Source organism: Drosophila grimshawi, unplaced genomic scaffold (assembly GCF_018153295.1).
Source record: "Drosophila grimshawi isolate 15287-2541.00 unplaced genomic scaffold, ASM1815329v1 contig_848, whole genome shotgun sequence".
Taxonomy (NCBI): Eukaryota; Metazoa; Arthropoda; class Insecta; order Diptera; family Drosophilidae; genus Drosophila; species Drosophila grimshawi.
In genome coordinates, this window is record NW_025063692.1 from 18,416,784 (window position 1) to 18,440,179 (window position 23,396).

General features: G+C 40.5%; 1 protein-coding gene across 2 annotated transcripts in view; it reads right to left on the minus strand.

Moving 5' to 3' along the window:
* Positions 1–1,399: 1,399 nt before the first annotated feature.
* LOC6564669 overlaps positions 1,400–23,396 on the minus strand; it is a 96,490-nt gene continuing 74,493 nt past the window's right edge. The window contains exons 5-7 of one of the 2 annotated variants that reach the window (XM_032738390.2): positions 19,096–19,162; positions 3,590–3,943; positions 1,400–3,479 (exon numbers count right to left, since the gene is read on the minus strand). In XM_032738390.2, the coding sequence (XP_032594281.1) occupies positions 2,014–3,479; positions 3,590–3,842 (1,719 nt within the window). In that variant the 5' untranslated portion in view covers positions 3,843–3,943; positions 19,096–19,162 and the 3' untranslated portion in view covers positions 1,400–2,013. The remainder of the gene's footprint in view (positions 3,480–3,589; positions 3,944–19,095; positions 19,163–23,396) is intronic. The other variant, XM_001991530.3, reaches the window with a different exon arrangement.

Here is a 23,396-nt window from a genome sequence, read left to right on the forward strand (position 1 = left end):
TACAATATATTGTAATTATGTATATGTATATGTTTATCTATTTATGTATATATATATATATATATATATATTTAAATTTAATTGTAGATCTATGTGATCTAGTGCAATAGTTTATGTATCTGCAACCTGGTGTATATATGCACTATATATAAATATATAGTACGTCCCATACAATTCAACGCTTATACTAAGTGCAAATAACTCTATCTTCTTTTAGTTCCAACAATTTGACTAAACTGCAAAATAACGTGGAATTGAATAAAATAAAAATATAAAAAATTGTGAAAATTGAATCGACAGAAAATGAACACAAAATCGATATTAAATAAGAATGTCCAATTTGTATGTACAATGGATCAATATAAAATAAAAGAAATCATAAATAAATAAATAAAATGAAAATGAAAGTGCAAGTGAAACAACGATATGAAAAGGTGCACAAAATAACTGAACTTAAAAAGTATAGGATTAAAATGGTCTCAAACAAAATAAAATACACTCAAAAATTGCAAGGCTAACTATATTTAATTGAGCAGCTTGCCAAAAGTAGATGCAAATGTTGAATTATGCATGTGCCAACTATAAATACTACTTTAGTTTTATCCTTGAACAAGAATGAAATAAAAGTAATATTTACAGTACATGATATTATTTTATATGCATATATATAAAGTATGTCTAGGTTTTCTTTTTAACAATTTAACTATGTACAATTCTTGTTTTTGTTCGGATTTTTGCTTAGCATTTAGTGATATAGTTTTTTTTCTTCTTATTTTTTTTTGTTGTTGTTGTCGTTAGCTAAATACAGTTAGAAGCGGCTGGGCGAGCAGCCACAACAAATACTAACTAGTTAGTTAATACATAATATCAATTGAAATGTTTTTTTTTTTGTTTTTTTTTGCTTATGCACATAATTTGAAATAAATTTTGGAAATTTCTTTCAATTTCACATAATTTCGTTTTTGTTTTCCAAGGGCTTTTGCAATTGTATCTAATTATTAATAAACGTCATCAGTCTTGAACTTAGTATAGGTTTTCTTCATTCTTGTATATTACTTTCATGTTCTTATACCTTTCGCTTGTGTTATCCACTCATAACTCATAACTCATAAATTGGGCTTGTATTTTGTAACGTGTTTTGTGAATACAGTAATGTTTATAAACAAATGTATTTGTTATTTTTGTTGTTCTTTCTTTTTCTGTTTCTTTTTCTTTTGTTTTTGTTTTTGTTGGGCAAGCGCCCAATAAGCAATTATACATGTGCATACATATACATAGGTATAGGTACATTTATACATACATATATGACAACATACGCATGTACAAATGTATGTATGCATATGTACATATGTATGTATACATAGTCAAGTGACGGAACACCTGAAGAGTCGTTGATCTAAAACCCTACACACTACAATTTAAAGTTGAAGGCACAATTTTAAAAGTGTTTTCATCCGCTTTTTTTACACTAGCCATACGAAAGTGCGTATATATATATATATACATATACATATATATATGTATGTATATGTATATATATATATATATATATATATATATAGTAATAAAGTAATAAGTAGTCGATAAGAGCATACACATATCAAGAATAACTTTATAATATGAACTAACTAAAAAATAATATATATATATATATATATATATATTGTGGGGGAATTACAAATTACAGAATACTACAAAATAATAATATTAATTGGTAAAAAAAAAAAAACACTTCTATAATACAGAAAATGAACAAATCGAGCTCAGGGCTGCGGGGGGACGGGTTCAAGTTTTGGATTTGAGTTCGATTACGGTTTCTGCGACGGCAAGGATCCCTATCTCTCTCCTCTCTCTCTCTCTCTCTCTCTCTCTCTTACACTCTCGCTATTAGATATTGATATCCAAGTCTTACTAGACAAAAAACTCCTCGTTGCCGAGTGGGCCAGGTGCCGCTGGTTCGATGTAGGGCGTCACTGGCAGCCAGGGCCACGACCAGCTGCCGAGTAGCGCGAATCACCTTTCCGTTGAGTGTGTTGTGGCGCCACCGCCAAGGCCGCTGCTGCTGCCACCGAAACCGGCGCCGGTGCCGCTTCGCCTGAAGAAGCCAAGCGTCTCGAGCGTTTTAATGGTGCGCCTAATGAGCTCATCCTTGTACTTCCATATTGTTTTGTCCTCGACCGAATTCTCGCGATACTCCTCGCAACTCTTCTTCAGCGTTTTGACGCAATCGGCGCGATAATGCTGCAGCTGTGCATCCTGTGTATCCACCGGATACGATTTGCAAACACCGCCCAGACAGCTAAGCGGAAAGTGATTGTGCAGCGTCAGCACGCGCTCCGGATCGTGAAAGCACTTGACATACTGATTGGGCTTCGTATAGTTCTTGGCCCGATGCACATGCTGCAACATATGCATATACTTGGGTATATCCTTGTGCCAGCCATGCTCATGCTGCTGATCGTCCAGGAAGTAAACGTTGCGGAAGTTGTAGCTGTGGTAGCCGTCCGGTTTGAATTTCAATGACTCTGGACGCACCTTCTCCATCAGTTCGGACCACAATATGGAATTACCCTTGGGCATGATCACCTCGTCAATGTCCAGCAGGGCAATGTAGTCGTACAGATATAGATTCTTGTACAGGCAGTCATTGTAGGGTATCACCTCGTTCTGTCGCTTATGATTGGTCTTCTTGGTCAGATAGAGATGCTGGAAGCCGGGCACATTCGGCTGGCCACCGGGCAGCGTTAATGGTATCACTTGCACCTTGCCCTCCTGCTCATAATGGCTAAGTACCTTGGTGATATTCGGATGGACCTGCAGATTATAAAAATAGATCTTGTCGGCACCCAATATGTTGAGCATCTCGATCCATTCGATCAGTCGAACGCTCAGATCATCATATAGAAAGTCCAGACCCTTAACGCAAACAGCGAAACCCTTCTTCTGATCATCCGGCGGACGATTGTAGATGACACGCAAATTATTGGTGGCCGTATCGCACTCCTTCTCCACCATTGACACGGAGCTGGGAACGACGCCGTGGAAGGGCTTTGGTATCTGGCAGGCAATCAGATATGGCTGATAGATGCCCTGCTTGTAGTTGCCCCACTTGTTGTACCAGATGTACTTGTACTCGAACGTCTTCACAATAAACGGCTCCTTCTGGCCATCGAACCAGAACTGACAGTAGGTCTTCACCTTCGGCTCGATCCGATCGATCATGCCCAGAATGCGGACAGTCGGCCCCAGCAGCGAGGTGCGACGGATATCATAGTAGGCCCCAAATAGCTGAAAGGTGCCGTTCGATGTGCGCAACGTTTGCCAGTAAATGTTGTTGAACTCCAGCTCAAAGATCGATGGATATTTGGCGCATGTCGCTGACTTCTGTTGTAGAAAGTTTTTGTTCTTGCTCCAGTAGGCGATCGGTAGCGATGGTATCCTTGACTCCACGTCGCGCACCAGCTGATCATCGTCCATGGCTGCAAGAGTTGCCAAAAAAAAAAAATAAAAAAAAAAATAATACAAATGATTGTCAACCAAATTGATTGATTGATTTAATATTTCAAGCTTTGATTGCTCGCCAGCTCACCTGTGCGATTGTCGACGAGTATTTCGCTGGGATCGAAGTGATCGGTTGTGGTAGACGTGGTTTCCGCATAGCGCAGCATATCCTTTTGCAGCAGACTGCGCCCGTTGAGCGGCAGCTGCTGGTAGTCGGCCGGCATCTGGTGATAATCCTGTGGCACTAGATTTGTGCCATGCATCTTGAACAGCCCAATGATCACAAAGGACCACACGCACAACGAGAACAGTATCTTCAGTATTACCTTTGAGTGCGCCATTCTAGCCAACTGTTGTTTTTATTTCCTTCTCTTGGCCCAATCACCAATCGATTAGCAACTGTCTGTGTCTCTGTCCCTCCTTCAGTTGTCCTGTGCGTTTTCTGTTTGGCAATGATAGAAATCAAGAGGAACACGTTAGGCAACGTTGGCCAATATACATATAAAATGGTTGACTATTTTTGGACCATTATCAGCCAAAAATTGATGTGAAGCGGTGGTGTTGGTAAATTACTTTGCATTTCATGTCGACAACATTGATTGCCGCATCTGCCGCATCTGCCGCATCCCCTGATCAAACCCCCCACTGCCCACTAATGAAATGCTGTCACTCATTTTTAATATGTCGGCCAGCCGCGCAACCATTTCCGTTTTCCTCAGATGCAAAGTGTCGGCATGAAAATTGCGTGTAATATTTCGCACAGCGCTGTCCACCGATACACCTCGGGGGGCACAGACGCCAGGACAGATGGCCATCCATCCCGGCCAGAGATGGACAGCGAGAACGAGCCTTTATCAGCATTTTTTTTTCTTTTCAATTTATATAATAATAGCACAGTACAGATAAGAATTTAGCAATGAGTAGACATACTCTCGATTTACATGAGGTAAGTGTAATATAATATTGTAATTGGTTTCATTGTTAAGCTTAGCTTTAAATTGTGAACTAAATTTATTGAATGCTCTAATAACAACACAACAACAACAAAACCAATGACATATTGCACCCACTGTGACAGCATATTTTATTTCAATGCGGTCAAGTGGCAATCAGCTGCTGCACTGCATCCTGCAGTCCTGCCTCCTACAATCCACTTCAGGTCGCTCTTTAGTTAACCGGTTGCCTTCTCCATTTCCATCTGGACACACGACACGCCACAACACTTCAGGCCACAATCTGTTTGTCTATCTGCGCTTTTGTATCTTTGTGTGTGCCACACGACCATGTTGGACTTGGAGTTGGAGTTGGAGTTGGCATTAACGGCTGCGTATTTGTGTCGGTGTTGGTGTTGGTGTCGCAGTTGCCGTTATGCCCGACGACGAGCCTCTAATATTTATGACACTGCAAGAGCTTTTCACCCCTTCCAAATATTCGACTGAGTCCTCCGCCCAGCCGAGCAGTGACGCCTCGTAACGTGCCTCGAGGTGGCTGTCGAAGCGATAAACAAAAGGCACGATTCGCTCGCCTAGCCTTGAACTGAACTGAGCTGAGTTGAGCTGAGCTGGGTGGGACCAAAACATAGCTCATTTTTTGTCTACAAATTGCAGGTAGTGGCTCCGTCAGTCTGTCTGTCTGTCAGTCTGTCTGTCTGTCTGTTTGTCGCAAATGGATGGCAATGGCAACTGAATGTCGGACATTTGAGCTGACATCCTACACGAACACGAACACGAACACGAATATAACGGGCAAGACACTTTAAATTCGTTACGTGCCTGTTCCTGTTCCTGTTCCTGTTTCTGTTTCTGTATCTGTTCGATTCTGTCTGCCCTTTCAATTGACGGAGCTGCGACTGTATATATATATATACATATATATACATATATATATATATATAGTATAGTTATTTGAGTATCTGAATGCCGTTTGTGTGCTCAGCAAATTGCATGTCCAGTTAATCTCTTTGCCAGGCAGACTAGCCTACATCCGTCCGCCTTCTGCCTCCTCCACCACCGCCCCATCCATGGCCCTTCTTCCTGTGGCAATAAACAGTTTGTTGGCCCGGCTGCTTAAACAGCTCGTGTAGCTTACCCTCTGTGGACAAAGTCTGGGCGAGAGTTCTGGCACACCTGAGACTCTATTATGATTGTCTGCCAGTGGGATTGCCTACTTCAAAGGCAGCAACTGCTCCTGCTGCTGCTGCTGCTGCTGCTGCTGCTGCAGCAACGAAATCAGCAGGCAGACACTTAAAATCCTTTAGAAAGCCCCGACCGCCCGCAGCTTTAATGCAATTTTTACATAATCAACAATCTAATGCAACATTTGCTGCAGCCCAAAATCAGGCAAATGCAAAGCACACACACACACACACACACACACACACACATACAGGTCGCATCCTAGCAGCTTAGAGTTTTTGCTCAAGTGTTTTCCATTTCATTTGCATGTGCCGCAAAAACTTTTCCCAGCAAACACACAAAATACACACACACACACACACATTGAGACAGACAGACAGACAGACAGACAGACAGGCAGTCAGTTGAAGTTGAAGAGTTAGCGAAAATTATACAAAATATTTTGCAGCATGCTTTCAACAAGCTTATTTTTCATTTTATTATAATTTTTTCCGTAATATTTTTTTTTTTTTTTTTTTTTTTTTGGCAAGAAACACATCCCAGAGCTTGGGTTGACTGCGGGGCTCTTGAAATATGCAAGGATTACATATCTGCAAGTGTATCTGCAAGTGTATCTGTGTGCATATGTGCATCTATGTGTATCTATAAAAAGTGTTTGTGTGTTTGTGCCTGAAGTTGTTATAAATCTCTGATGATTTGCACTCGCCTCATCTCAGCTGCATTCAGACTTAAAATCTCCAGTTTTTTTTATATCCTGTACACATGAGTGCCACACACGGAGGCATACGAGTTTTCTTCATCTAAATGACATACAACTATTTCTATATTTACGACTATTGCTATAGAAGTTTGTGGTCATAGATTTTATATGCAGATAGTTCACAACTCAGATACGTATTTTGTTTGGCAAAAAAAGTAACAAATTACTAAATTGACTGTGACTTTTACTGTGCTATTGGTGGACATTACTACGGTTTAATATACAAATACAATTAAAAGCTAAAACCCCTGCTGAAGATGTACCAATTTTAGTACAAATGACCAAAAGATTTGTGTAGATTAATGGTTTGCCAAAGCGATGAGCAATATCATCTAACTGAGAGCGAACAATTGTGCTTTATGGATAGAGTATCCAACAGTCGGGCAGGTAGCTGTTGGTAGCTGCAGAATGTGACAACGTTCATAACTTGCTCGGATTTCTGATTGCATTTGAAAGACATTTGATATTCCGTTTTGAGAATTGGATCAGTGAAAAGCCATGGACCCTAAATGCTAAGCAGTGGCTCATTAATCTTAAGTCTATGTGCGCACTTAACCCAAATCCATATCGAACAAGCAAACATGTCAGGCATTAGCATTTACAAGATACAAGAGTTTGCCCCTTTTCTACTAAAAGCTAAATTGAGGAACTTTCTCGTTTTTAGACGCCAAAGAACTCACTTTGATATTTCAGGCACAATTCTAACACCCAAACGATTTGGGTCAATTCGCTATTTAATACTCGTTACGGTTATGCGATTTTTTTTGGGTTTGTTCTTTTCTTCTTCTGTTTTTTTTGTGTATTGTGCCACAAAAATATTCGCAGCAACTGTTGTTGTTTTGTTCATTGCTCGTTGTTGTTGTTGTTGTTGTTGTTGTCGCTAATTTGCTAGGCAAAACAGGTTCGATCTCAAAATGCGGCCTCTGGCAATGCTGCTGGCACTGCTGGCACTGCTGGCACTGCTGTACCGTAATGTGTGTCGCGCCCAAAAAACTCGTCACTCGACCATTTGGGGATATATATATATATATATATATATATTTATATATATACATATATATTTTAATGATGTCCAAGTATTCAACTACTTTTCAAAAAATCGACTTGGACAGGCAGTAAGTAGCTTTCCAAATGGGTCAATGAGCCTCAATGATTCACAATTTCTAAGCGCGTTCTCTGCGTTCTCCTCCTCAACAATTAAAAATGCTTAACTCTTGCTCTGCTCACAGATTCGATTAGCAGCCGCTACTGCTGCTGCTGCTGCTGCTGCTGCTGTTGTTGTTGTTGTTGTCGCGGCTGCTGCGACCATTGATCTCCACTTGGGCTTGGGAGCTATTTGGCTGCTGATCTAACGGAAATGTGTGTTGCGCACGCGCAAAAGCCACCAAACAAGTTCTAGCCGTGTGTCTGTGTATCTGATAGATATATTTTATAGCCTGTCTGCCTGACGCTGCCACTGCCTGCCACTGGCCGAGGCAGAGGCACAGGCAGAGGCACAGGCACAGGCACAGGAAATGCGTGTCACAAGGCATTGTTGCTGCAAAATTTCTTGGAAATAACTCGCTCGCCAAGTTTCCCATTGCTGCAATTGCTGCCTTGTTGCATTGCTGCATTGCTGCATTGCTGCATGCACCCCCGCCACAGCGCGACCCCAAACTGCAGCAGTTTCAACAAACACAAGCACAAGCAATATTTATAGAATTTTCTCTTCTCTTCTCTACTCTTCTCTTCTCTTCTCAACTTCTTCAACTTCATGTGCTGTTTCTTATACATTTTCTTATGTTTTTCCATTGCCACTTAATTTGCGCTGCAAGTTGGCTCCACTCACTGGGGCTGATCAGTTGCTGTCTGGCATGTAATCAAAGCTTATCACGCCGCAAATGGCGAGTGTTGTCGGTGTGGGGTGAACTGGTGAGCAGAGGAGTGGAGTGGAGTGGAGTGGGATGGAGTGCAGCAAAGAGTGCAGCAAAGAGTGCAAAACAACCAGCAACACAGCAGCAGATAACCAACAACAAAAGACTCTCTGACTGCCTCTGACAGAGGCGTTTCATTGTTTATTTTGAGACAAAGCTGTGCCCCAGGCACAATAAAGGATGACTGCAAAAGAAAAAAGAGTTGCGTGCTGCATGCTGCATGCAGCATCAGCGCAACCCAAACCAACTCAAGTCAAGTCGACTCAGATTGCGTGAAATTCCTACCAGGCCCCACAAATACAACTAGCTTACTGCACTGAACTAAAGTAAATGCATAATCATAAAGTAATTAATGTTGAAAACACTTAAATACGTATTTATTTCTATTCTCGTGAATATAGAAAATGGAGTAATGTTAAGTGTTTGAGAAAGAGTGTCATATTTGAATATGAAAGTTGCTCAGCAAACATCTAGAAATGGCTCAAGTCATATATTTTATTTGGAATTATTCAGTCATTACTTTTATTGAGTCGCCTAATCAATCACTTGCTTCTCAATTTCTGTCAATGAGGAATGTGTCTGGGGGGAGCAAAAAAAACCCGTTTAATGACTTATCTAAAAGTTGTCCAATGTCTCATTCAAAGTTCTATAAATACGACAAGCTTATGCATCTAAATGGACATGGATGTGTGACTCATTTGCGTTTGGGCAGTTGGGTGTTTTTTTCTCTCTCTTTTTTTTTTGTTTTTTGTTATAGATCAGTTCAAATTCGATAATAGTTGGACAGCAGCAGCATTATAACATTATAACATTATGGCCGCCATTGATTGGGTTTTATGACAGCTTTCTCGACGACCAAACGAGCCGCCCATAAGGTTTATATAGAACTGGCAAACAGCGCTGTAATTACAGCTGCTGGCCACATTATCGATGAAGTCGATCTCACTCCGAAACAATCTTTGGCTAAGAATGGGGCATTAGCTTAGGCCATGAGCAATGACCGTTTCAGAACCGTTTGTACATATATATACATATATACATATATACATATATACACAGCATTTATATCTCCTACAACATTTTCACTTCCATCAACATGCACATACTCGTAGATTGATTTTAACATACACATTCATCATTTATGCGAACAAGAATCAAGAGTCACTGAAGGCAAACAGCAAATAGAAAATAGAAATTAAATGGAATTGCTAAACTGGCACAAAAAACCGTTCGATTCTCTGCCTGACAAGCGCAGCAGCCGTTTAGCATTGAGATACATATTTTTATTTATTTTTTTTTTTGTTGTAACTGACAGCTACATACATAACTTTCTCGCTCTGGCAAAGTGTTTTGGCGAGTTGGTGTTTTTATTAAAAAAAAAAAGCAAAAAAAAAAGAAGAAGAAAAACGTCGCACGCACTTAAAATGCACAGGCGCAAAGTGGCGCAAATGAACTTAAGTATCGTGCGTGCCAAATGTATCTCACGGATGCGTCTACGCTCAGCGCAAGACAACGCAAAGCACAAAACACAACACACACACACACACACACACACACACACACACACACATACAGCACACACACACGCACACGCACATATTGCATATCTTACTGACTGCTACCGAGTGTATCCACTACGTATCTCTAGCTGTATCTGTATCTTTAGATGTTTTTCTAGCTGTATCTGTATCTGTATCTGTATCCGCTGCTGTTGCCTGCCTGCGTTTTTAATTCGCATCACATCCTTTTATTTGCGTACGTGTGCGTGAATATCATGAATATGCCCAGACGAAAGAGCCACATACAAACATACACACACACACACATACACATACACACACACATACACATACATATAGATTTGCAGACATACGTTTTAAACTTGTTACGTCTGTCGATATCTATTTCATTCGGGCACTTCGCATCTGCTCCTCCAGCAGCCTGTCGATTGATAGCGAAATGATTTTTCGTTATTTCGTCCAAAGTTGATTTTCCTTTTAGTCAAATGACATTTCGTACCTTTATCTTTTTACATGACTTCTGTGTATGCCTGGCAGATACAGTACACACACACACACACACACACACACATATGCTGAATTTAATTAGAAATAATGCAATTACACAGACAGAAAGCGAGAGGAGGAGCATCATAGCGTTGATGTCGTTTGCATTTGACAACATTTCCGTTGCTCGATTTACAATTTGCAATTAAAATTCGCCCTCGCAACTGATTAACGATTTATGAACTGTAGCTGGAATCTGTGCATCATTTCCAATTTTCGACTTTTTCTTTTTTTTGTCCCATTTTTTTGCAGAGTATCTTTCGACATGCGATTCGAACCACATTCACATTACGGATGCGGTGACGTGCCACACATTCCCATTCTGCGATTCTTAATTCAAATTATGCTAAAATTTATGCACAAGATAAAAAAGAAGGGAGCGAAAATGAGAAAAAAAATCACAATCACAATCAGTCCATTGTCGATTATCGTTGCTGTTTAAATAGCGCAACGCTTTTGGGCAAAAAACAGACAAGTGAAAATTATGTACGAGTATCTCATAAATTCAGCAGCAACAACACAACACCAGCAGCAGTAACTGCAATCGTTGTCAGTGATTTAAAATGTTTAACAATTAACAAACAATGCGGCAAGTTGTCAAAAGACATGAAACGGGCGTCGGCCGTTGGTCGCTGTTGGGCTATTTGGCTGATTATTGGTCGACGGCGAACAAAATGCAAATAGTGAACTGCACAAAAAGTCACCATTATAAATTGCGGAAAATGTGCCGCCCAAAAGTCACCGCCCATTGTCCTGCCCCCCGCCAAAAGCACCAAATACAGACCCGACCGTCAGACAGCAGGCAGCATTCAAACTGAAAACATATATATATATATATATACAAATGATTGGGGCAACCAGGTTCGTTGTCATGTATCTGTATCTGTATCTGCATCAGTATCTGTATCTGTATCTGTATCTGTATCTGTATACGATTTGTGTATGCGAATGGATAGCAAGCCGTGTGCAACTGCGATGGAAGTGCTTGCCAGTCAAACAATTTTTAATAACTTCAGTGAAATGCAGTGAAAATTCAGAAAATGTCAACAAGCTCACATTTAAGATACATGCACTTATCGCGCTGAAAGCGAGCAAGTTCAACAGATATTTATCGTCCAAGAAATTTCATCAATGTTGAGAGCTGAATATGTGTTCTAGAACTATCATCGGCTTTAACTGTTGCTAGCAGCGTGTATCATTTTAATTAAGCCATATTTTCACTTATATTTTACATTTTACATTTCCGAATGCGAATTTTATATTTTATTATATTTAAATTGGAATTTTTTATAAGTTGTATTGCAGCTGGTGGAAATAATATTAATAATTCAACGTGTTATTGCCATTATTGCTATTGCTCTTTAATCCAAGTTACATTCAAGGTTTAGGCAATAAGTTAGCTTTCCATAAACAAAAATAAATAAATATTGTCGTTATTAGAAATTCCATTGCAAATCAATTGTGCATTTCTCTTCAAACTTGCAACAAAAACTGGGCTGTCCATGGCCTATTTTGGTGATCATTTCGTCTCTATAAGTAGTGGCACTTCTACTGATCCTATTACAAATTTATTGACTTCTGTCATTTGTCTAACTATTGGGTTGGTGTCTTTGGGTACTGTTCGCTAGTCAACATCAATATCAAATTTATATGATAATCACCTGGTGAGGTCTTCACACTAGGACACTGAGCAGCTGACCAGCTGATCAGAGTCACTTCAGCTTACGTTGCGAGCTAAGACTAGCTAACTACTAGCTGAGGAGACCAGCTGCCACTGATCCACCATAAAGGGCACAGCATATCAATCAGCATCGTCAACTCCAGCAACAGCAACAGTAACAACAACAACAACAACAACAACAGGAGGAACAATAATCGCAACATGAACACAGCGTCTTCATCTCACACAAGCTTTCACAGCTAGCTGCTTGGCTCATCCTGCAACCTGGCAACAGCGACCAACTTGCCAACTTGTTATGCCAATTTACAGATAGCACACCAACACACCAACAGAACAACAATAACAGCAGCACAAACACACACACACACACACATACACACACACACACACACACACACACACAAGCACACACAGATACAATGTATGACGGGTCGCCACCAGCGAATTGGGAAACAATTTTACGAAAGGCAAATCAACGTTTAACTCCAAAAAATAAAGGCTGAAACAAAAAAAACTTGCGGCACGTTGTCTATAAATGCGACACGAAATGTTTAGCTTTGGCTTCAGTCGCTGCTGCATGCCACTGAAATCTGCACAGCGAACATGCAGCTAACTAACTGCAAGACATGTCTCTCTAGACTCCCGTTTCTTTTGCTGTGGTTGTGTGGTTGCCAGTGTGTGTGTGTGTGTGTTTGTGTGTGTGTGTGTGTGCTACTGCCTAGTCCTATAGTGTTATCATGGGCACAAGGCAGTTAATGTGATTGCTGTGGCTGTTGCTGTTGCTGTTGCTGTTGTTGTCACAGATTTTTGCGTGTTTGATTTTCTTGTCACGTTTCTGCTAACAACATAAGGAAGCAGTCAAAAGCTGGCTGCCATCACCAAAGCGGCAGTCAGTCAGCGCTGGCTGCAGCCACAGCCACAGCCACAGTCAGAAACGGAACCAGAAGCAGGCTGAGGTAGTAGTTACTGTAACTGTAGATGCACAGAGGCTGACACCAAGTCAGAGACTGGGGCAAGTTGCCGGAGTTGTCAACAGCATTTGAATGACGTGCAGAGAACGTAAACGTAAAGCGGCATATCTTTGCAAGTTCGTTCGAATGTCAGTCAGCCAGTCAGTCAGTCAGTCAGTCAGTGCGCAGACTTTGATTGCTATGCGCCAAGGATGCTGCTGGCAGCCCTGACAGACAGTGCTGCAGTCGCTGTGGCTGTGGCTGTGGTAGTGGCAGTGGCAGTGGCAATAGCAACGCCCCCCGCGCCATTGACAACGGTGGCATCGTGTGCAACGCTTCAACGCACATTGCCGAAATTGTCAAGACATTGACGACAACGACAATTTGGCAAGCCGAAAAACAAAGAGAAAGAGAGAGGAAGAGAGTCGGTAAATTGTGGCTCATCAATTTCTGATAAAAGACAAATGCAATGAACCCCAATCCGCACCTCTCCCCCCCTCCACCACGAACAGCTACATTTGCCACCAACGTTTTTACCCCGTGCACCTTCTGCACCATCATTCATCGCTCATCGCTGAATGTGGCGGCAAAAAGTCAACAGTTGCCGCAGCAAGGTGCAAAGTACATGATCAAACACAAATACTATGCAACTATATAAATATGTATGTATATCGATACAATGACAAAAGCAAATTTCGCGTACACAAGTATTTCTCAGTTTGTGTTAAATATTTGAATATAATAAACTCTGTCCCTCAAATGGCAAATAACTCAACCATTTCAGCATTATATATGTTTGACTTCAATATAAATATTGCATTTTAATTTGAACAACCAACCAAAAGAAAAACTTATGGTATACCCTATTCTCATTTGTGTTGCGGGTCCATCGACAATGTATTAACTTCAAGAAAAAGGAAACGAACGCAGCTTATGTCGGTGTGTTCATCATGTACATGAACAAGTATGTATGTATGTATGTATGTATGCATGTATGCATGTATGTATGTATGTATGTATGTATGTATGTATGTATGGTATGTATGTATGTATGTATGTATGTATGTATGTATGTATGGTATGTATGTATGTATGTATGTATGTATGTATGTCTGTATGTATGTATGTATGTATGTATGTATGTATGTATGTATGTATGTATGTATGGTATGTATGGTATGTATGTATGTATGTATGTATGTATGTATGTATGTATGTATGTATGTATGTATGTATGTATGTATGTATGTATGGTATGTATGGTATGTATGTATGTATGTATGTATGTATGTATGTCTGTATGTATGTATGTATGTATGTATGTATGTAAGTATATATGTCTGTATGTATGTATGTATGTATGTATGTATGTATGTATGTATGTATGTATGTAAGTATACATGTATGTATGTATGTATGTACGTATGTATGTATGTATGTATGTATGTATGTATGTATGTGTATATGTATGTATGTATGTATGTATGCATACCAGTCTACAACTGGTTCGTTGTAGGCGTTAACCATTTCTTTGCCTGCAACAGCTGCTATTGTTGTTGTCGCTGCTGTTGCTTCTTGGCCCAGTTGGCTATTTGACATCGGCGGGTTTCTTTATATACCCTGTACCCTCGAAAATCGTTCAAATATAGTTTATGGCTTATATACCAGTCAAATGGTGGCATTTTCGACATAATTGTCTTTTAGATGTATGTCTGTTAAATGTATGTAATCAATTTTTCAAAATTTCAAAACTAATCTAGTATTTGTAAAATGTGTACGGCTACAGACGACTGCAGAGTAACGGCAAGGGTCGCGTTTTTAACTGATTCCATCCTATTTCTTTTTTTTTCTCAGAATTATAACTTTTTGTGAAAAAAGTGAGACGCATGGTTTAAAAAAAAAGGGAAAGATCTGAGTACAAAGCGTGATTCGTCGGCGGTGCACTACCACAAACACAAGCAACAAATACCACCAACGCCCAACCACCGCCCACTTTGGCTGTGAGATTTGCATGTGCAATTTATGCTTTTGATGGCCGTCGTCGTCGCCGTCGTCGTCGTCGTCGTCCTCGTCGCCGCCGCCGTTGCCGTTGCGCTGCATGTTAATGAAAGGCAACTGCAGATGCAACGCAGCGTCCTCTACTCTACACATGGCTGCCGTGCCATGGCCGAGATGTCATGAGCCCCATAAGCCAGAAGCCGCCAGCAACAGCAGCCAGCAGCTGGCAGCCAGCAACGAGCAACGAGCAACACAGAGGAACGGATTTTGCATGCCTGTATGCATATTGGAAATGCGAAAAGTTCAAGGATTGCTTCTCGTCGTGAGCTTAGATTCTGTGCAGATTGTGTTGCTGCAGTCATTTGTTGGTTTGCTGTTGGCCAGGTAACCCAAAGAAAACCAACGCCAACAACAACAACAGCCGCAGCAGCAACAGCAACAGCAGCAGCAGCAACAACAGTAACGCTAACAAATGCCAGGGCCTAGGGCCAAATGCAATGTGGCACATGAGCGAGCAATGTGCACTACTTAGGTAAGTGCACACACACACACACACACACACACACACACATATACATAAATATATAAGTATACGCATATATATATATATATTATTTTTTTTGTATATAAAAGCATGCTGTGCAAATGGTTGGACTATAAAGAGTTTCATTTTGAAAAGCGCGTAGAATGAATGCAATCAGCTCACAATCAGAATAACAGCAACTGTGATCTCCAAAAAAAAGGGTTTATTAAAAACGTTATATAATGAAGCCACTATAATATCTGCTTCTATCGATGTTCTGGGCCTATGTTTTCTCAATTATTATTATCATTATTATTATTTGCGATTTGGTTTGATCTATTGTGCCTCCATCAACTATGATTCTTGCACGAATTCAAGAATTTTTATCGGATTGAGGATTTCTGTGTCTTTCGAAAATATGATATGGATACTGCATCTTCTTCTAGCTATGGCAACACAATCCGCTATAATGTGCTTTGAGGATTCTAGTCTACAGGTATAAGTCTGTTCTGGATATTATCGGCTCGTTTCTGATTATAGCTACCTAAAAGACATTTGGCCTGTCTTCTAAGACAGAATCTCTGTGAGAATTAAAATCTGGAAAATATAAACATAGTAAAAATATGCAACACTTATTTGTTTGCATTACTATCTAATTTATCCAGTCTGGGGGGGGGAGGGAGTATTTTTGGAGTGATTGTTTGCTAGACGTGGCCAGCGACGACGACTATGCCGGACCAAGACCCCCCCCAGCCACCCCCATGCCGTTTGCCTAACCCAGTCAGGCTGGCGAAGACTTGTTGCCTTTTACTTGCCGTTTAGCTGCTTGGCTTGGCTCTTGTGGCAATTTTTCTTGTTGTAAGTTGTAAGTTGTATGTTGCATGTTGCAAATGTATAACTGGCCATGTTGCCAGTCAGGCTGGCTGACGAGCATTTGAGCAGTCATTCATCAGGTTACTGCGCTCGGCGCCCGACAGCCATCCAATTAAGCTATAAAAATCTTAATTTAATTATTTGCCACACGAACAAAGCCAGAACATGTATTCAACACATACACACACATAGACACACACACACACATATATATATATATACACGTCTATATGTAAAATTTGCCATTCACATTTGCAGTCGCAGTCGCAGTCACATTCGTATTTGATGCAGTACAACGGCGACGGCGACGGAGATGGAGACGCAGACGACGATTTATGGTGGCCGGTTTTTTCTTCATTTATGGATGGGGGCATGCGGCATTGGAAGCGGGACAGTCGGGCAGCAAGCGGCATGCATTTTTCATGAATTAGTTCATATAAAAGTCAAATGCACAAAACGTACGCTGGCAACTGGCAACTGGCAGCTGGCAAGGGGACGAGGGGACGAGGGAAGTCACCGAATTGGAACTGTGTTTGCTGCCTGACGAAGGGTTAACCCAACCGAGAGATGGTTGGGTGATGGTATAGGATGGGGTTAGGGTGGTGGGTAGCTGGCTTGCTGCCGCTGTTGTGGCGACGGCAGCACATAAACAGATTTGTAGCCGCAAAACAAAACAAGCCAAAAATAAAGTACAAATCCAAATAAACCAAGTTTAATCTGCAATTGCAGAAGGAATGCTCGACTGGCAGGATAGTCTGTATCAATTTTTTGATAATCACACTGGCATATTATTTATCCTTCAGTCATCTTGACTAGCCGATTTATAATAAATATCAAAGTGTTATTTGGGTAATTTTCACTTGCATGTTCAAGGAACATCATATCCGATAATCTCAATATTTTTTGTTATTTTATTATTCGATTTTAAGATAGTTATCTAAAATGGGTCATTAATAGAGAATTAAATGATGGACGAATTAACAATTTTATCTTTCTAATTCCAAGTCAGCCAGACTCTAGAAGAGAGAAGCACAACATAAAATCATTTAATTCCTTATGAAGTTGCAATTCTTATAATATTGCTGTCAATTCATTCGCGGGCCAAAAAAGTACAGGGTATAAGGGTTACATGTGCACATTGGCATTTATGTGCTTATGTGGAGAATTGAAAGAAGTTTTATTGGAGCCAAGCCCCCCCCCCCCCCCCCCCTCCGCCTTCTCACCCTCCCCGCTCAACAGTATCCGCATAGACTTACACATATAAACGCAGAACTGAGCGTCTCTTTTGTTGATTTTTGCTCTATAATTAATGAAATGAAAGCATTTGGCGGCGCTTTCCTCTGACACCCGACTCCTATTTCTACTCCTATTCCTACTCCTACTCGTAATCCAACTCCTACTCCCATTTCTACGCCGACTCCCACTTCATCTTCTATTTCTACTCCGACTACGACTTCTACTCCAACTCGAATTTCTACTATAACTTCTACTCCTACTCCAATGGTGATGCCAGCCTAACATTCGCTTCTGGTTCTGACTGTTGCTCTAGGCCTGGTATCCGAGTTTGTTGACGTCTATGTATGTATGTGTGTGTGTGTATGTGTGTGTGTGTGTGTGTGTGTGTTGTGTGTACTGTGAGCAGGCACATAAATTAGATGCATGAGTTCGGGGCCAGGAATAATACGCCCGATTATGCGAAAGCGTGCCGACCTTAGAAATCTCTTGACCGCTTGAGCTTAGCCAACGAAATCAAAATCAAAGGCAACAGCAACAGCAACAGCAATGGCAAACAGTTTCAATGCGAGAAATGCAGTCGGCAGCTTTTTTGGGGCAATGCTGCCTCAACTCAGAGCCCAGTCAGCAGGATAAAACGAGTCGTTTCATCTTGTTTCTGTTGTTGTTTTTTATTTGGGTGTTGGTGTGGGCTGGCCGCTGGCCATTTTAGGGCTTGCCACTTGATACAAAAACAGCAACAGAGAGCATAGCAAAAAAAAAAAAATAAAAATAAAGAAAAGAAAAAGAATTACAGTGGGTTGCCTGAGAGCCAAAAGCGGATTGCGGAAGAGCAGGGTCGGATGGCTTAACGTGCTAGCGAAGTAACCAAAAGGAAAGAAAACAACAACAACAATTGGCACGGCACATTGAACAAGTTAAAATATAATAAGTACGTACATAGGCTTTTGTGTGTGTTGTGTGTGTTGTGTGTGTTGCTCTTATTGAACACTGAAACTGGCAAGCAACAAAAAGAACAGCAATTTATTTTCAATAGAGATTGTAAGCAGCTTCGGGTGGGTGGCGGGGTGGTGTGAGGGTAAACGCCTGAAAATGAGGAAAATGTAAAAACAAGCTAAGCAAATTAAATGTCAATGGCCTTAGAAAATGTTAAAAACGTACGAAAATCCATTAGAAAATTCAATACCTAATCGAAAAATATTCAAGGAAGTGATGATGTTTGAATTGAACAATTTCAGTAGGAGAAATAACTAAGAGCACAAAGTAGATAAATAAATAATACTATTCTCTATTCACAAAGAGATTAAATTCAAAACAACGTATTTATACTCAATTATGATTTTGCATATGCGTCCGTCTTAAAAATGTTAAAAGTTCTATTGATTTTTGTACACAAAGCTTTCAATAGCACAAGCCGGCTCAATCCGGCTTAAATAAAATAGCAGTAACAATTATTAATTACCTCACAAGGCACAGCTCTTCACAGTTGAGGACGTCTGTTGCTGCAATTGTTGCGTTCGTTTTATTTGCTGCAACGAGAACATTGGAAAAACAGAAGCAATATTTGGTTAGAAGTGAAGCATATTTTAAAGGCAACGCCACGCAACAAAAAAAAGGACAATTTAAGAAAATGTGAACAATGTATTGGAATAGAATAGAAACCATAGTATAAAATCGACTTCCGGCTTTGGGTTTACCACTAAGCTCATTAATTTTATTTGCCCTTTGCGGTCGAAGCGCCGGAAAGCGTCTGCTGCCTTGTCTCAAGTGTGCAACTCTAAAAAATTGAAAAAGGGAGACTTATACATACACACACACACACACACACACACACACACACACACGCAGAGTCAGACACTTGCCTATTCGTATGCAAAAGGCCAAAGTCAAGTGGCAACAGGCCGAAACTGAGGCCGGGGCTTAGCCCAGTCCCAAGCCTGGCCCCCTCACAGCTTTGGTCTGCAACTGCCGGCTGGAGACAGAGCGAGTTTTATTGGTCGCAAGCAGTTGCCAGTTGCCAGTTGCCAGTTGCCAGTTGCCAGTTGCCAGTTGCCAGTTGCCAGCTATCCGGTGAGAAATTTTCTGAAATGCGGTTCAAGGTTTTTTGGGTGTGTTTCAGGCCGCCAGCTGCGGACGCAATAGTGAAAGTGAATTATTATAAACAATTGCAATTGACGCTGATAAGTGCACTCACTGAAGTGGGGGACTTTAGAGGGTGATGGTGTCGCTGGTGTTGGCAGTGGCAAGTGAATAACCAGGCCATGCTCGAGTGGTTATTGTTGTCGCCTTTGCAATGCTTGAGCTTGAAGCGACTCAAGCTGAGCCCCACATAAATGCTTTTCATTCAAAAACTGGCACGAGTCGTATATCGAATGCGAAAAGTGGCCTTTGTTCAAGGCTTTTATCGGTTATTGGGTGATAAAAGTAATGGCCAACAGGGCTGGCTGTTGAAAGTTCAGTGAGTGTCAGGAAAATTTCGAGTATTACCAGATTAATAATTCGATAAGTCGAGTTTTCGAACTACGTCTAGCTTTGTGGCATAAGAGAGCAATGAGTGAGAACGGATTGGTCTTTGCTTTTCAAATAATTATTAAATACATTAAATGGCTTCTAACAACATAAATATCAAAAACAATTTGATGTTTATTACGAAATAATTTATAAAGAAAGCTACTGCAAAGTAACCAAATAGCTGCTGGTAAAAAATATTAGGTTATGCGACAAAGACAAATAGTTAAAATAAACTCTTTTCGTTATGCAATTTGTCAAGTTGGCATTGTGTGATTTGTTAGCTGGCCCAAAGCCTGACAGACTGATCACTGAATCACGTGTGAGTGCATTTATTGTTGATTGAAAGTATTAAAGAAAACGAAAATATATTTGAATTTTCAGCAATTGCTCCTCCAGTTAGTTTTTGTGGTTTGGATTTGCTTTTTTTCCTGTTTAGATTGCCCCAGCTGAATGATTTTGTTGTTGATTAATGCACGTGTCAAGTGCAGCTACAGCCAATATGCAAGCAAAGCTGTACCATCCCACACAATTGGCATATCCCATGCCAACCCAAACCCATTTCTAAACAATGCAAATGCCAGTTAGCTGAAGACTGCCAATGGCTTGAAGTGTTGCCTGTTTTTTTTTTTTTTTTTTTTTTTTTGCTGGGTTGCCCACTTATTGCACATACGCTGCGTTTGCATCGAGCCAAATGAAGTCACTTGCGGTTGCTGTAAGTTTTTATACAGTATATTTTATTCTTGTCTTGTTTTTCTTTTCTTTTTATTTATTTATTTATTGTTATTTTTTTTTTTTTTGGTACTGCTCTTGTGCTTGTAGTACTGCTGCTGTCAGGCATCGTTTTTCTGTACATATGTGTGCGAAAGACTTGATTTATGTCGCTTTATTTCATTTTAATTGAAAAACTTGCAAGCTGAGCGACCAAAGCCAAGTGGAATTTGCGCCCAGGCAACGCACAAAAGAGCAAATATAATTAAAATGGCATTTAAAATGTTTTCGGCTACCGGCTGCAGCAGCAACAGCAGCAACAGCAACAGCAGCAGCAGCAGCAACAGTTACAATAGCTAGAGCAGCAGCAGCAAAAGTAAATATGCAAGCTCCAAATATATGTAATGGCATAAAAAAGTAAATAAATTACAACACAAAAGCACAAATGTAAATAAAATGACTTTATTAAAAAGCTGGGCGCACCAACAAGAACGAAAACCGACAACAGAGAGAAAAAGGATAGGCGCTGTTTATAAACTTTCAGTGTGCAAATAATAAAGACATTCGCCAGTTCTATGGTTTAGGGCAGAGTAAATCGTACTGACTGGCAGTGCAGCAGCAAACGGCCCAACACAGATACCAACAGTAAAGGCCAACACCCACCCGATTCCAGCACCACACCGCACCGCACCGCTCCGCACCACCAGTCTAGTCGGTCGACCTTTTTTCTATGACAAATGCAAATGACGCACTCGGTGCTGGTTTTGATGTTGGCAACTTTAAAAGTGGGCAGTTGTAGAGATACAAAATATTTTTTTAAAATATAATAAAATAAATAAATCCATGCAAAGGTTATGTGTGTGTGTGTGTGTGTGTGTGTGTGTGCACAGTGGTACCAAAACTGACAGCTGCTGTCACTCCATGAGCTGCAGATGTGACGCAATTCAAAAGCAAACAGCAATCAAATTCAAATGGAAAGATCGCAGCCAGCGCTTGACAACAATTTTTGTAGAGCAGACAGTGCCAGATTATTGCAAAGATGTGTATGGAAATAACAACACTTGAAGCAGCTGCTGCTGTTGCTAATTACTTTTAAGCCCTGCAAAGGGAAAAGCGCGTAGAAAAGGTATTTAACATAAAGTCGAAGAAATCTTTGATAATTATTTATACTGGTTGCGAAATGGCCATTAAATATATAAATGTGTTAACTAATCAATTTTGTATATGCGAAAATGATCTTCAATTAAAAAGACCAGCATATTTCAGCAAAATAAGCCTGGTGTCATTGTATTATAGTTGAGCAGTTATTAATGTTAATGTTGCTGCCGTTTGATCAGCAGCACAGATCAGCTCTTCACATTTTGTGGCAACTAACGATCCGTGTCGACACAACTTTCAAATGGCGAGCGGACAAACTAGACACAAGCACTTGGCGATATAACCACGGTGCAGCAGCAGCAGCAAAAACAAATGAGCAACAGCAACAACAACAAGAAATGCCGCCAACAACTTAAATCATGCGACCAGCATAAAACAGCAATAACAAGAACAAAACAGACAACCAGCACGAAAAACGCCAACACAAAATGGTAACAGAAAAAAAAAAACAAATATAGCAACAACAGCAACAACAGCAGCAAGAATAACAGTAACAACAATGGCAAACAAAAAAGTGAAATTAAATAACAATAACAAGGTTAGTTGTGTTATTTTTTTTGTTGATGCTGCTACTGCTGCTGGCGCTGTTGCGATAACGTCGCCAATATGCGGCGTTTGCGAAGCGAGTACAACAACAATAATAAGAACAACAGCAACATGGAAAATATTTCGAATATGCAGCGGCAAATTGAGTGTTTTTATTGCATTAACATAAATAAATTAGAATGCCAACAGGCGCTCGCCCATGCTGCTGACTCACTATTAGTTGGCTAGCAACAGCAGCAACAGCAGCAGCAACAGCAGCAAGATGCAAAAGTTGGCCCAGCAGCACAGCAAAGCCGAACTGCAGCAATAACAGCTGACGCGTGTTGGCTGTCAAACGAGCGTGTGGGTGTGTCACTGTATGTGTGTGTGTGTGAGTGTTTGTGTGTTTGAATACCTCTCTTTTTATGTAGCAACTGCTGCTGCAAAATGCACAGCAACAGCAGCCATTCGCAGCGTCAGCAACACGCGCATATTGTTGCCGACGCCTGCAAGACAAGATTTTTGCAGCTGCTGTTTGCTGTTGTTAGTGTGATCGCATAACGGTGCTTTCAGCACATACAGCTTCGGTCAAAATAATAGTACTACTCTTCATAAGATATATATTATGAATTTTGCAATTTTTTTGCGCCTTTTTAGTATCTGAATTTTGTCTCGATCGAGCTTATTCATTTACTTGGTTGATTGAAACACAATTTGCCTACCAGCCTATATTACATCATCATCAACATCATTGAGTGTCGAAACAATTGACAGATATCTAAGATGTCTGTCAAAAAATAATCCTTACAAAAAAATAGGAAATAAATAAAAATTGACAATATTGAAATTTGCCAAGGTACT